This window comes from Plectropomus leopardus, chromosome 15 (assembly GCF_008729295.1).
Source record: "Plectropomus leopardus isolate mb chromosome 15, YSFRI_Pleo_2.0, whole genome shotgun sequence".
Classification (NCBI taxonomy): Eukaryota; Metazoa; Chordata; class Actinopteri; order Perciformes; family Serranidae; genus Plectropomus; species Plectropomus leopardus.
In genome coordinates, this window is record NC_056477.1 from 20251661 (window position 1) to 20264982 (window position 13322).

The 13322-nt window shown below is 39.8% G+C and overlaps 2 protein-coding genes across 5 annotated transcripts in view; both read right to left on the reverse strand.

The window, feature by feature from the left end:
* Window positions 1-374: 374 nt before the first annotated feature.
* ly6pge (lymphocyte antigen 6 family member pge) lies at window positions 375-6048 on the reverse strand. The gene is made up of 3 exons (XM_042501568.1): window positions 5263-6048; window positions 2375-2491; window positions 375-633 (listed from the first exon to the last, which is right to left on the reverse strand). Exons 1-3 carry the CDS (start codon window positions 5321-5323, stop codon window positions 440-442), a joined length of 372 nt encoding a protein of 123 aa, XP_042357502.1. The 5' UTR covers window positions 5324-6048; the 3' UTR covers window positions 375-439.
* A 1091-nt stretch (window positions 6049-7139) lies between these two features.
* The window catches only part of tacc2 (transforming, acidic coiled-coil containing protein 2), a 47398-nt gene continuing 41215 nt past the window's right edge, over window positions 7140-13322 (reverse strand). For 3 of the 4 annotated variants that reach the window (XM_042501838.1, XM_042501837.1, XM_042501836.1), the window contains 6 exons: window positions 12143-12186; window positions 11540-11548; window positions 9894-10054; window positions 9669-9775; window positions 8137-8257; window positions 7140-8052 (listed from right to left, as the gene is read on the reverse strand). In XM_042501838.1, the coding sequence (XP_042357772.1) occupies window positions 7987-8052; window positions 8137-8257; window positions 9669-9775; window positions 9894-10054; window positions 11540-11548; window positions 12143-12186 (508 nt within the window). In that variant the 3' untranslated portion in view covers window positions 7140-7986. The remainder of the gene's footprint in view (window positions 8053-8136; window positions 8258-9668; window positions 9776-9893; window positions 10055-11539; window positions 11549-12142; window positions 12187-13322) is intronic. The other variant, XM_042501835.1, reaches the window with a different exon arrangement.

Consider the following 13322-nt stretch of genomic DNA (forward strand, 5'->3'; position numbering starts at 1 on the left):
TGTTCCTATTATCCTCAGCTGCGTGCTGAGCATCAAACCAGGGTGTTGAAACTGGAAAACATATCTTCCTCTTTAATGTAGGAAGCACATAATAAATGATCTCTGCCTGTTATTCCAGCACTTCTCTTAGGATCCTCTAGTTATTGGCTTAGTGAAATCCACTGAAAGAAGCATCTACTTGAGCACTGCTTAATGGATTGAATCCAACATGATGTATCCAGCAGCAGTCACACCTAGCACCTCTTCTATGTTCAAACTCCTTGATGTCTACGCTTCTATTTAGATGAATAATGTAAATCAAGTGGAATACTAGAAAAGCATGAAGTGTAAAATTAGGCAGAGCTATTTGGCATTTTTTTCGGAGTTAATGAGAATAACAGTAGTTGGCATTCATGTTGCAGATGGATGCTTGTTGGCATTTTGAAGTCGGGCTGAAAGTCTACTTGAAAAAGCAGTGGAACAACAGAGGCAGGAACAGCAGCAGATAGTTGAGTCCTGGCAGCCCGGAGGCGAAGCTCGTCACATTGCAGTCATCACTGTAGCAGCAGTGAACTCTGACACCTGGTGCTCTGTAGCCCTGGCTGTTGGCCTGACTACAGAAAGACCTGTAGGAGCACGACTTCATCACCCCACCTGACAAAACAAACAGAAATACAAGTTAGTTACACTGGTGTGGCAGCTGTTTCGCACGGACCAACCAGCATATATTGGATTGAACTTGCTGCTGATTCAGCCAGGCTTTAAAGCTTTAATCTTTTTTTTTCATTCCAAATTTTTGGATTTTGTCACTTTGTCTATGTGTGTCCAGTTGCCCTGAGGCCCTGATGGTTGCACATTAGGCAATGGTTACACCTATCGAATGCATGACAGTTACAGTCCTAACTAACGGTATCCAGCTGTCATATGTTAGCCACAAAGGGCTCCTTAGTGGGACTGTTTTAAGGGGTTTATGGTCGTCACTGCAAAATGTGCCCATATGAGAGGCCATTGGGGACCCATTTACCAAAAAAATTTTTGGGGACCAATCATTTGCATGGTTAGCCTTTGCTGACAGTTTCCCTAAAACAGTCAAATGAATGAGCCCTCCCGAAATCTGCTTTGCTTATATCACAGCATGCACATGCTCTCTCTCTCTTAGTTTAGTATATTTTTATATTTTTTTGTGTGGCCAGCTGCCATGGATGTATAAAGAACACCTGGATACAGCATGAAGGTGGGGCCCCATTCATTCCTATAAGAGCTACTCAGTGGCGCATGAAGCAAAAAATACCTCATTTCTGCGGGTTGAAAGTACCTGGATCTTGAGCATTACTGGGACCATAGAGCATGCGCACTATAGACTTCCAGTTTAGCGTTCCACTTGCTTGAATGGTGATCAAATAATTCAATCTTGCAGCTCTGTCAGACTTCCCAAATGTTATCGAAGTGAATGAATTAAATTTTAATAGTGAAAAGATATATTTTGAAGTTTTGGTGCTCACAAAAATGTATCCACTGATTTACAGACACCTCTTTCCCAATGTAAGTCAATGGAAAGGAGTCTTTTTGGGCTCCATCGCATCATGTGACCGAAGCAGCCAGTGTAGTTCCACTTTTGGCCACTGTGTAAAATTTGCTTCAAAGCCGGCACACTTCTTGAGGGATTGCCAACCACCCACAGTTTTTTTTCTCAACAGGTGCGTACATAAAAAAAAAGTGTTTATTATGAAACAGGCCACAAATTTACTAAAAAAACCAATAAATTCAACATTTATTTTGTTGTTTCAATAAATAATGATGAATATGTTGGTTAAAAACAAAAAATGTGGTTATTGTTTTTCTTCAGGATGAACACAGTTATTGCTTGCCCTCATGGCCCTCTATGAGTGGCTCAGAGTGTTTGCCCTATTTCCCCCCCTTATGTGCAGCCATGTCAGTACACACTATGTACCTGACACCAGAGTTTAATTTGGGGAAAGTTTTGTATCTACAATGTGTCATTTACAGAAAGGATTATGGTCTCTCCTGTTGCCCACCTTTTTGATAATTTATGAAGTACATTCTTAATAAAACTCTTGCCTTGTGAAGGGTTAAATGAGTACACTGTGAGTTAACTCAATTTTGTGGAGAGGAATTGTCTCTGTGCCATAAACACATGGTGTCCTAATTAAGGATATTGATCGAGTACGAGCAGCAAAGCTCTTCATTTCCTTAAAAGCCTTGGACCCCCTGCTGACTGGGATGTGTCTCCAGACAGCAGCCTGTCCGCCGCTAAACACACACAAACACACACATGCACACATCCTCACATACAGATACAAATCCAGTATCTTCATTGTTGGTGCAAAGAAAACTAGTAAAAGAAAGGCTACTACACTGTCACTGTTGGACTCACTGTTGTGGCCCACCACCGTAGCGCAGGCATCAGAATAGCTGGGACAAGATTTGGAGCCTTGCCGGTTGCAGTCTTCGTTATTTGAGCCCATACAGGTGTAACATCGCAGAGCCTCGCCTGAAGGAAACAGAGAAGAAACACTGCAGCAGTGCGCACTTACTGAAGCACAATCAAACCATGGCATGATGAGAGAAAAGAGTTTAGTCATCTCTAAAGCACGGTTTTTATCTTGGTGTGTGTAGAGAGCATCAAAGATGTTTACACATGAAAAAATATGCTCATATACTTTTTATATAACAGCAGGTAAATGGCAGGGAGGCCATTTAGACACAAAATGCAGGAGTACGGTTTTTAAATGCCAGCCTCGTGTTATTTTTCACTGACGTGGTGTTATAGGAAATAATTGTGATGCAAATGTAGTTTTTTTTGAGTAAATATCTGAACTGAATGAATAAAAAATGCCCTGTGTCACATGTATTGACTTTTCTCAAGGCGCGAATAGGCTACTTACTAATGCTATTGTTGCTGCTGCCGCGTGTCCTTTAAAAAAAAAAAAACATTTAGACAAGAAGTGGTTCTAAGGACAGCCATCTGCAGCTCACTCTGTGACACACTCATGCTCACTCAGTCCCATTTATCAAAATATGCAGTCCATTGTAAGTCAAGATCATGAAGTGTCTACAAAGGCCTAAACTCTTGATATTTTTACCCTTTATCAACACAGAATCTGCCGGTTTGATGGGCATGTATACACAGGAGTGTTTAATTCACATCTGGGTGACACTGATGTGTGACGTTGTCCCACAGGCACACTGAGAGTAGAGTAAAGTGAAGAGAGAGCACTCATTAATCGCTTCCTTCGCAGGAGTCGTCCTTAAATCAAGCAAAGAATTAAACCAGCGATTTAAAAACACATCGCTCTAACCTTCAGCTAAAGCTTCAGGGGCCCACTTCAGCACATAAAACACTTAAAATGTCTCTCTAAAGCTCTCTGGAGGAAGGAGTGCTTATTTGAGAAATAGCTGACCTTTGAAATATCACTTTAACGCTACCTTTTGAAAACCTCCATCCGTCTCCTAAATTCTAAAACGGCCCTTCAGAAACAGCGTTTAATGCTGTTTCCTAAGAGGATCAAATCGAGCTGGACTTGTAGGAATCACCAAACGCTTTAAACATTCTTTGCCGCAGCACATCTCTTGTCTTGGCCATCAGAATAACCTCCTTTAACACACAGGATGAGCCTTTTATCTTCCAGTTATGATGGAGGGAGGACAGAAAAGTTGCTCACAAAGTAATGCCTCCATTTACCCTTTGAAACCTGGAAAAATTGGCTTATTTTTTTCAAAAACATGGGAAGAAGGTAATGAGCAACTTCATAAGAAATGACCCAATAATTAGCAAGAAAAAATAGTAAAAAGGACAAGAAAATTGCCTGAAAATTAGAACAGAACAAACACACACAAAAAAAAACCCCAAATAAACATGGGAAGAAGGCAATGAGCAACTTAAAAGGACCAGAAAGGACCCAGAAAATAGCAAGAAAATAGTAAAGTCAATTTTCAAGTCAGTTTTATTTATAAAGCCCATTATCACAAAACACGGTTTGCCTCGGAGGGCTTTACAACATACAACATCGCTCTGCCCTTAGGCCCTCACATAACCTAAGGAAAAACTCACGAAAAAGAACCCCTTTAACGGGGAGAAAAACCTCAGAAAGAGCAGCAGAGGATGATGAGGGATCCCTCTTCCAGAAAAAGAACAAAAAAATTACCTGAAGATTAGAGATAGAGAAAAAAAAACAACTTGGAAACATAAACAGCCAAAAAAGGAAATGACCTGGAAAAAAATGCTTAAAAATACAACAATTCTGTGAAAATAGTTTAAAATATATAATTATGATTAATATAAATATAGGTCTTTGGACATTTTCCCCTAGCTTCTCTAAAAATAGTTTTCTAACTCTACTAATTTCTTGCAATTTTCTTGCTAAGTTGCTTTTTGCCTTTCCCCCGTGCTTTTCTTCTTTTTTTTTTTGACAGAACTCAAACTAATTTGCTCAGGTTTCATAGGTTTAAATGCTTGTGCGAGGTGTCTGAACGCAGGCCAAGAAAAGTGACGTGGATCCAGGTTTTAAAAGGTTATGGTTAAGACCAGATGAAATGGTATACTTATAAAAGAAGAAAATTGCCTGAAGGACATAGATTAAACATTACTCAGATATCAGACATTTACTGATAGAGGCACTCTATAACAGTGACACTATGAAAAGAACAGGCCAATATTTATGATTTTAAGCTTGTTCTAATTTCTTTGCTTCCTGTGTGACCCTCTATGTTGACATGGCATGTAAATGCCCCCTGTTGTCTTAGTTGACCCCAATCTATCCCCACACCACAGCCGCTCCCCACACATGCTAGAAGTATTAGCCTCCAGGCCTATTAAGAGATTAGCTGCTGGGATTGCAGGATAGTTACAGAGGAGGATGACAGACTGAAGAAAGGCAAAACTCAGGAGAGAAATTAACAGCAGTTATCAAAGCTGACGCAGTAATATAAAGTGTCATTAGAAGGTGTGACTGTAAAATTGTTTTATGCAAGGCATGCAAGGCATTTTTCTGCAAAATAAAGATAACTGTAGTGATGTTTTGTCCAAGTTTTCCTGTCCTGATATCTGAGAGCAAAGATAGTTTGGACAGATATTCACCCAACAGGTTCCTGTCTCTCTGGAAAAGACAGAAAAACAACAATTGCACACTGTTTTGGGGAAATTCAAGCGATTCAAGAAAGACAAGCAACTAAAGGAAGACACCAACTAAGTCCAAAAAACAGGTGGACGAAGACATCTAAAAAATGGAAAGGATAAGGTGAAGATAGAAAAGTAGCTCTTACTGTTGGTTGCTATCAGGACCAGAGAAAGCAGGAGCAGCGGACAGTACTGGACAGCTCTCATGGCGCTGGTGGTCCTCGCTCGTCCCGATCACACAATGAAAAGCAGGTTGTTTGCCCCTAAAGCCCCCTGAGCTTAATCTGAGCTATTGGATGAGTTGATATCCCCTCCTGTACTTGACCAGCAGATTAGCAGCCCCTCCACTGGGGCCCACAGCTCTGCGCTGAGTGTCAACTGTTGCTTCTTCTGCCTGGCTGGGCAAAAGGACTCGTCCTGCACCTCTCCACTCAAGCCACACCCATCCTGAGACGGGCTCTTCCCTTTCTTGTCCGTGTTTCCACCTGGTCCAGCCCTTACATCACCCTGCACGAAACAGATCTCTGAGCTTTCATGACACGGGATGCTTGTTGTCCCGTGATGCATGTTTGCTCGTGCAAGCTTTTGTTACTGCTTTAGAGGATGCCTTAATTCCATTGGTACTGATAGAAATGTGTCTGCTTCAGTTGGGTATTTGCAAAGATTAACTCTGTGTTTAGAGTTACAGATCAGATAGCCTTCATTTAAGTTCCCAGAATTGCAGTAAATCGTTTAGGACTGGCTGTAATCTGGCCCATAACACTGCTGTTTTAAAGATGTCTTACTTGTTGCTGCCATTATACAATACAATAGTTTACTGAACTACGCAAAATCCTATCAGATGAAGTCAACTTCAGTGACTCCGCTTACCATGTTCTAAACACGTCCTTTCAAATGGATTTTAACCCTTTGAAACCTGGGCAAATTAGCTCAATTGCTTTCAAAAGCATAGGAAGAAGGAAAGAAGAAGACGAAGAAAAAAAGCAAATGACCTAGAAAAGGTGCTTAAAATATAATAATTCTGGAACACAATTTTAAATAAATAATTGTGATAATTAGCTAAAAAAAATATTATTTCAGTATTTTTCCCCTAGTTTATTTCTTTTTACCCTCCATATTCTCTCCTACCTTTATTAAAATAATTTTCTGAATCTATTTATCAGCTGCAATTTGTGGAACTTTTGTGATGCTCATGCTCATTGCCTTATTCCCACGTTTGTAGAAGAAACCGCACCAGTTTCCTGAGAGTCTAAAGGTTTAAATACTTGTTAAGATTATTTTTTAAATTCTTTATTCCTTTATTTCAAGAGGATAGCTTAAGTGTGAAAGGGGCTGAGAGAGGGGATAACATGCAGCAAAGAGCTACAGGCTGGAGTCAAACCCACGGACTGTACATTCCTACTGCTGCCACCTTGAGTGAAGGAGTTTGACTCTGAACCAGTTATCCATTACTTTAGGTCAAGGCCATGGTGTTTTGTTTTTTTCTTTGATTAACACACATTAAGCAAGGGTCTGGGGGTTCTTCCCACAGACATTTTGAGTGTTAAACACTACATTTGCTGTATTATGATGAATTTTTGTTCATCTATGTATGTATTTTAACTTCTCTAAATTAAATGATCACAACTTTGATTTGAAAGCATGTTTGCAGTTAGCTGATAGGTACTGGTTATACTGAATTTCAGCCTCACAGATATTTTTATCCTTATTTCTGTGTTTATATTTCTCATAAACACAAATATGAGGATAACTAACAAAATTTGTTTTGTTTTGTTTTTTCTTTCAAATGGGCATCTTTAAATATGTCTGTTGGCAACTGCACTTCCCCTTTTTGGGAATCCCATGCATGTAAGAAAGATGACTCGCGAATGTGTGCGTTGTTTTCTGAAACACTGACTGGAAACAGAACAATGTTAAATAATCCTAATTACATCTTAATCCTTATTAATCAGTGGTTGTTCCAGGTCGCCTAAATGCATGAGAAGACGAGTCATGCACGGAAAGAACTGGTGTGAACCCAGCGTGCTGTATTGCCATCTTTTATTGCACTTTATAAGCAGATGCTGTACAGCAGCTGTGCAGAGGGAGTTATACCTCAGTGTGACACAACGAACCATAGCAGAACTAGGACATAACCCATCCAAAATTAAATTACTCCTGGTCACAACTGAATACAGTAACGATTAGTTTGCTTTATATCAAAATAAAATCCAAAAAAATAGTCGCACAATTTCGTTGAGAAAGCTATGACAAGTATGACAAATATCTACAAGGTTACATGAGGGACGCGGGCTGAGGATGACGGAGTAACTATCAAAAATGCAGATCAGTCAGTTTTTTTGGAATTTCCTACAGTATTTACAAACATATACCATTACAAGTTCTCCTTTCTCTCCCACATGCAGTAAGATATCGTGATGGTTCGTGTTCTCTTAGTGGTGTATCAACATTTGAATGAATGAAACTAAATCTCTGTGACTCTTTTTCAAAGTCTATCTTTCTCTTTTATCAAGAGGAGACAACAACAGGAACGGGTAAACAGTCTTCCTCCTCAGTGGCTGTCATGGCAACATCATTATAATTAATTTAACCCCACAAACAATGCTCTCGCTTTCTCAGACACGCACTCGCACGCACAGACGCACTCATTAGTGATATGATACATTTTCTAAAACTTTAAACCAGACCCCTGATACAGTACGTTACACTGACACATCAAAAATGTACAGAGTGATTGGAAGGGAAGTCATTCCTGTGGATCTTCTATACACAAAGTCAGTAGGAGACCATTTTGGCCTTAATTGTCCATCATTTCTTAGAAGAGTGGTAGATTTTTCTCTTCTCTGTGAGATTTGGCCTGGGTGTGGTCGCTAACTCTTCCCCATCTTAGCGATCAGCTCATCGCAGATCTTTGTCAACTCCTCGATCTCTTTATTCTGTAAAACAATTGTTACAATTATAGTTATATTTTTAAATATTTTTTCCACGATTTCACATATACCCCAGGAGTAATGACTGACCTTTTGCTCCAAAGTGCGCTCCAGAGAATCCACCTTCATCTGCTCTTTCCTCAGACTGGCCTGGTAGGCGGCCTGCTCCTGCTTGGCCTTGGCCCGCACCTGAGCTATGTCTGCGTTGGCCCTGGTAACACACACACGTCATAAAATGAGAATCAAGTCACCTCTCTATGACCCCAATAAGCCTGGACGGTCTTAAGCCCGACCGCACGTTTGCAAAGCCAATACAGAAATAATCTTCAGAAATGCTGTCAGTCTACCAGTTCATAACTGTTGATCCTCACTCCACCTTCGTCGGCTGGCCGTATTTGGCTGCCAGACAGGAGCAGCGTTGGTTTTTATTTATCTTTAACACAATATTTTATCCCTTTTAATGCTGAACTAACAAAATCTTGGCACTCACTCACAGAACCAGTTCCCTCTATCAAGAACTGAACTTCGAAAAATTATCTTAAAGGCCTTGACACACTCAATTTTGGGCCGTCTCTGAGCATTCGTTGCCCTAGTCTTTACAGTGTGTGTGCACCTTTGGTAGACCTTGTGGGCTTTTTTCAGCTGACTCATCATGTTAAATCAGCGTTGGCAACAGCGGAGCTTGTCGATAAAAAAAAAAACAAAAAAAAAACACTTATTGGCAGTTCAGCTCAGCGCAGGAAAAGAGAAACGGAGGTGAGGAAAGTAAACACAAAGGTAAAGTCAAGAGGCAGTGAGGTCAAAGCGAACTTTTTATACGAGGTAAGATTTTTTTTCTGTGGTCACTGAGCTCTGTTTCCTGATGGTCTGTGCTGTTATTTACTAGCGCACGGTATACATACTGTGTTCTTTCAACGTTGTGTTATAAATATGCTAAACGGCATCATGACAGTTTCCCATTTCCCTTTTTGAGTTATTTCCTCTCACGCAGGCACAGACCATATATGCTGCTTGTCCATGTGTGGTAACATGTACATGTGCAACTTTCTGGCCAAAACACAGGTGGCGTGAGGCGTTGCAACAGTTGGCTTTTGTCGCCACTATTTCTTTGATGCCGGTTTGGTGTGTCTGGGCCTTTGCAGTGCACCTGTAAATAATTTTGAATAATCTGCAAAAGGCCGTAAACTTGGACTCTGCCACCATTATAGCTGTTAAAATGCATTACTGTCAATGCCTTTTTGTAATTGCTTCCACCTATGCATCTTCTCTATAGCATCTATATCAGGCTATGGTGTATTTGAACATTTAGCTATAACACATTGTTAATATTGTTTGTTGTTTTGTATTATTTTCTTTCTTTTTAAACTGGTTCACATATTGATTTTCTGTTTATCTTAACGTATTGTTTTCTTGTTGTTGTTCATGCTCTGCATCATTGAAAATGATGGTCTCCCTCTGTTTATTTCCCAAGTTGTGAATAAAGGTTTAAAAGACATTTTAAACAGCTTACATACAGACATATCTCAGCTGGGCATTGAGTTATTGTGAGTATATTGTGATGTTTTCCCTTTGGGGAGAATAACAAAGTTATGGTGGAATAAACTCGAGATAATGAGTCTCACTTGTCTAGTTTCTCCTCTGCGTGAATCTTCAGGGCTTGATAGCGCTGCTCCTCCTTACGGACCCTGGACAGATACTCCTGAGCGCACTTCTTCAGAACCTCTTCATTCTGAACAGAGTAAAAAAGATTTGAATTACTTGTCAAAAGGATTCTCAAGCTCAATTTTAGATGAGTTGCAAGGCCACGTCATGCTGAAAACACTCAATAGTTGTGAGTAATTTGTCACCTTGCGAAAGCCCTCCAGTACGTCTTTCATCTTCTCGTAGCGTCGGAAGAGGTCGGCAAGAGACTTCTCCACGGAGTTGAGGTCAGCCAAGGCCTGGTCCTTCTCCATGATCAGCTGCTGGATGGTGTGATGAGACAGAGACTTCTCTTTCTGGTCATCCTCTGATGGACACACACACAAGTATACTGGTGATTAGATCATCAGCCTGTGTACCGCAACGTCTGCTGTCGTGAACTCAGATACCAACAAATACATACAAACATCACTTTACAAATTTATCAAAATGGATTTGTGGGTTAGTATGATTTAACAGCATTTTGTGCTACACTATATGAGTATTTCTCCAGCATGCAAACAAAAACACTCAACAATGAGAAAACAAAGAGACCTGTAAAACTATAGAAACAGAGCTGGTTTGCTTTGAGAGGCTTCCAGACCCTTCATAGTTAAATGACAAAGCTCCCGCCGTATTGCAGGTCCCTCCCTGCTTTCACTTTCCTTTCCTGTCACAAGCTTAGATGGCTGACCTGCTTAACTCGCTAATTCTGCAGGAATGACTTTTGAACCATCTACAGCACAGAAGCAAAGTGCAGATGTGTGTTTAAAGGTTTCCCATACATCTAAATGAGTTTTATGATGTTGTTGGAAAGTTCTGTTTTTTTGAAGTGGGGTTGTATGGGGTACTTTTCCATAGTCAGTATAATACCTAGAAAAAATGGAAATCTGCCGTGGATGGGGTTCAGCAACAAGACGTATTTTAGCCACCTAAAAAATGAATAATACTTGAAGTGTACGGTATATTGAAAGCATTTTCACTGCTTTACCTGCCTGTCAGACGGCCTGTGTCCACGGGGGAAGCTGTTAAAGGCTTCAGCTCTCCATCTATGCTCTTATCAAAGCCACCAGACTTTATTGAGAAAAACAGTAATTTTAGCTTGGCAATGAGGTGAGCTGCTGGCGTACCATTACTTTGATCAGTAAGTTATTTTGTGTTATTGTGCGACTTTGGAGAATCCAAACAAACCCTTTTACAAACAAACTGAACAAAGCAGTGGCAGACCAGCAGCTCCTGTGTTCAGCGATGTGAAATCGCTGTTTTTCTCAATGGAGTCTTGCTTTGAGGACAGCGATATAACGGCTTCATTTTCCTGTTGGAAATCACCGTCTGACATTAAAGAAAAGCAATGTAAAATATTCTAAACATAGCATATACTTAAACAGTTATTGACTTTTTCAAGTTGGACTTTTTAAGGGGGCTAAAATACGTTTTGTTGCTGCTACCTCCACAGCAGTAGATTGCTTAGCTTTCATGTCAGACTTCAGCCTGCTTCTCTAAACTGGGGCATGCCGACCGCCATCTACTGTATGTAATATACTTTCTATGGATAAGTACTTCATACAACCTTACTTCAAAAAATCTAAACTATCCCTTTAATGTCAGCAACTGAGAGATAACATAAAGGAGATTTCTATTAATTTAAAAAAATACAGGGTCTCAACATACAAGATAAAATGCAACAAAAATGGACAAACAAATGTCACTAGATGAGGTGAAGAAAGTGAGCACTTCTGCTCTCCTCTCTGAAGGACGGGTGGCAAGATGTGAGCAAACACAAACAAGTGAGGGACAATTCCTCGTTACTCACCTGGCATGCCTGTCAGAGTTATCAAATAGTAAGGGGAGCAAAGATGGGAGCAGAACAGAAAAGAAGGGACTGTGTTAAGTCAAGCTGGGAGGGCAAGACACGTGAGAGAGCCGAGTGTTAGACACGAGCAGAGACAGACTGTTCCTGTATGTGACGGTGCTTTAATGGGATCAAGAAATGAAATTAGACAGCAGCAAAAATCAAATCTTCAGGTGGCGGAGAGGATGTAGGTGAGAGCAAGAATAATGCAGAGAGTGAACCTGCAGCGAGACTTTATGAGTCCAGAGGAGCCAGACGCGCGTGGGCGAGAGGTGAGCACTTCTCCCTCCGATGACATCAGTATTAATTTTATATCAATCAAACATGAAAGCAAGCACATAGCAAAGCTAGCTTGTGTCAGAGGGTAAAAAAAATACTTAATTCTGAAATCAGTGGCGATGGAGTAGGACACAGAGTATATTTCGCTCAATTTGAAAATAAACAAGTGCAGCAAAAAGAAGTGGCAGAGGTTGGGGAACGAAAGCAATTGGTTTGAAATAAAATTGTACTGAGAAGATCGAAGGTCCAGTCATCTGTAAGCAATTGAAAACACACTGAACTTACCTATCATCTGTGCAATCGTCTTCTCATACTCAGCAACAATCCTCCTATGGATGAGAAGTTGTAAATCATGAGTATAAGGAATGGATTATTTGAGTATAACAAACATTTGTCTCCACCAATGAAAATACAGGTTTCTTTTACACACCTGTCTGTTTGTTAGCAAGATGTAAAAATAAAAACGTAGCTGGAAGTGGGTGGATATTAGTCAGATAGCTGTAGATTTTGTACTTCTGATTTAAGCTTTCTGTCACTGATATTGAAAAAAGTCCAAGCTAAGTGAAAACGTTGCTTTTTTGAGGTATTTTCTTAGATGTTTGGAGAACGACAAACACACAACAACAACTGTTTTTCAGCCCACAACTTTAGATGATAGGATTATTGTGTTACAGAAGCCTGTTAACCCTTTGATACCTGAGCTAATTGGCTTGATTTCTTTAGAAACATGGGAAGAGGGTGACGAGCAACTTAACAGAAAATGGCCCAAAATAAGCAAGATATTCGTTAAAAGTTACAAGAAAATTACCTAAAAGTAGGCACACACTCACACACACAAAAAGAAAAAAAAAACTGCCTCACAAAAGTGCTTTTTCCTAATTTTTTGGTCATATCTAATAATCCCATCCAGATAATTTTCAGTTTCCTTGTCACCTTTTACTTATCTTTTGCAATTTGCTCATCATGTTTTTCCTATGTTTCTAAAAGAAATCAAACCAATTTTCTCGCTTTTCAGAGTTTCGATTGCGGGTGAAAGGCTTCTGAATGTGGCACAAGAAAATCAAGATGTTCAAGGTTTAAGACTGATTTTTGGACAAATCATCTTTTGCTTATAAAGTTAAATATAAAGGTAAGTGGTATATATGTGGTCCTGTACAGAGGTATGCATATTTTGAAATATGGCTATATTAGTGAGTTGAGTTCATCTAAGTTTTGCCAACAGGTACATGCAAGTAAAAAGTAAAAAAGATAGCATTAGGTTCAGTGGTAGGTTTAAAGACTTGTGGTAGGTTTAAAGATTTGTAACATCAGAAATGTGGACTTTGATGCAGAAGAGATTAATTCATTATGACAAAAAAAAAAAAGAAAATGTGGATAAATGAAATTAGGAAAAAAATGTTGGTGGCAATCTAGACGTCACAAATAAATATTTATGACTAATGCTTTTTAAGGCCTAATATTAATT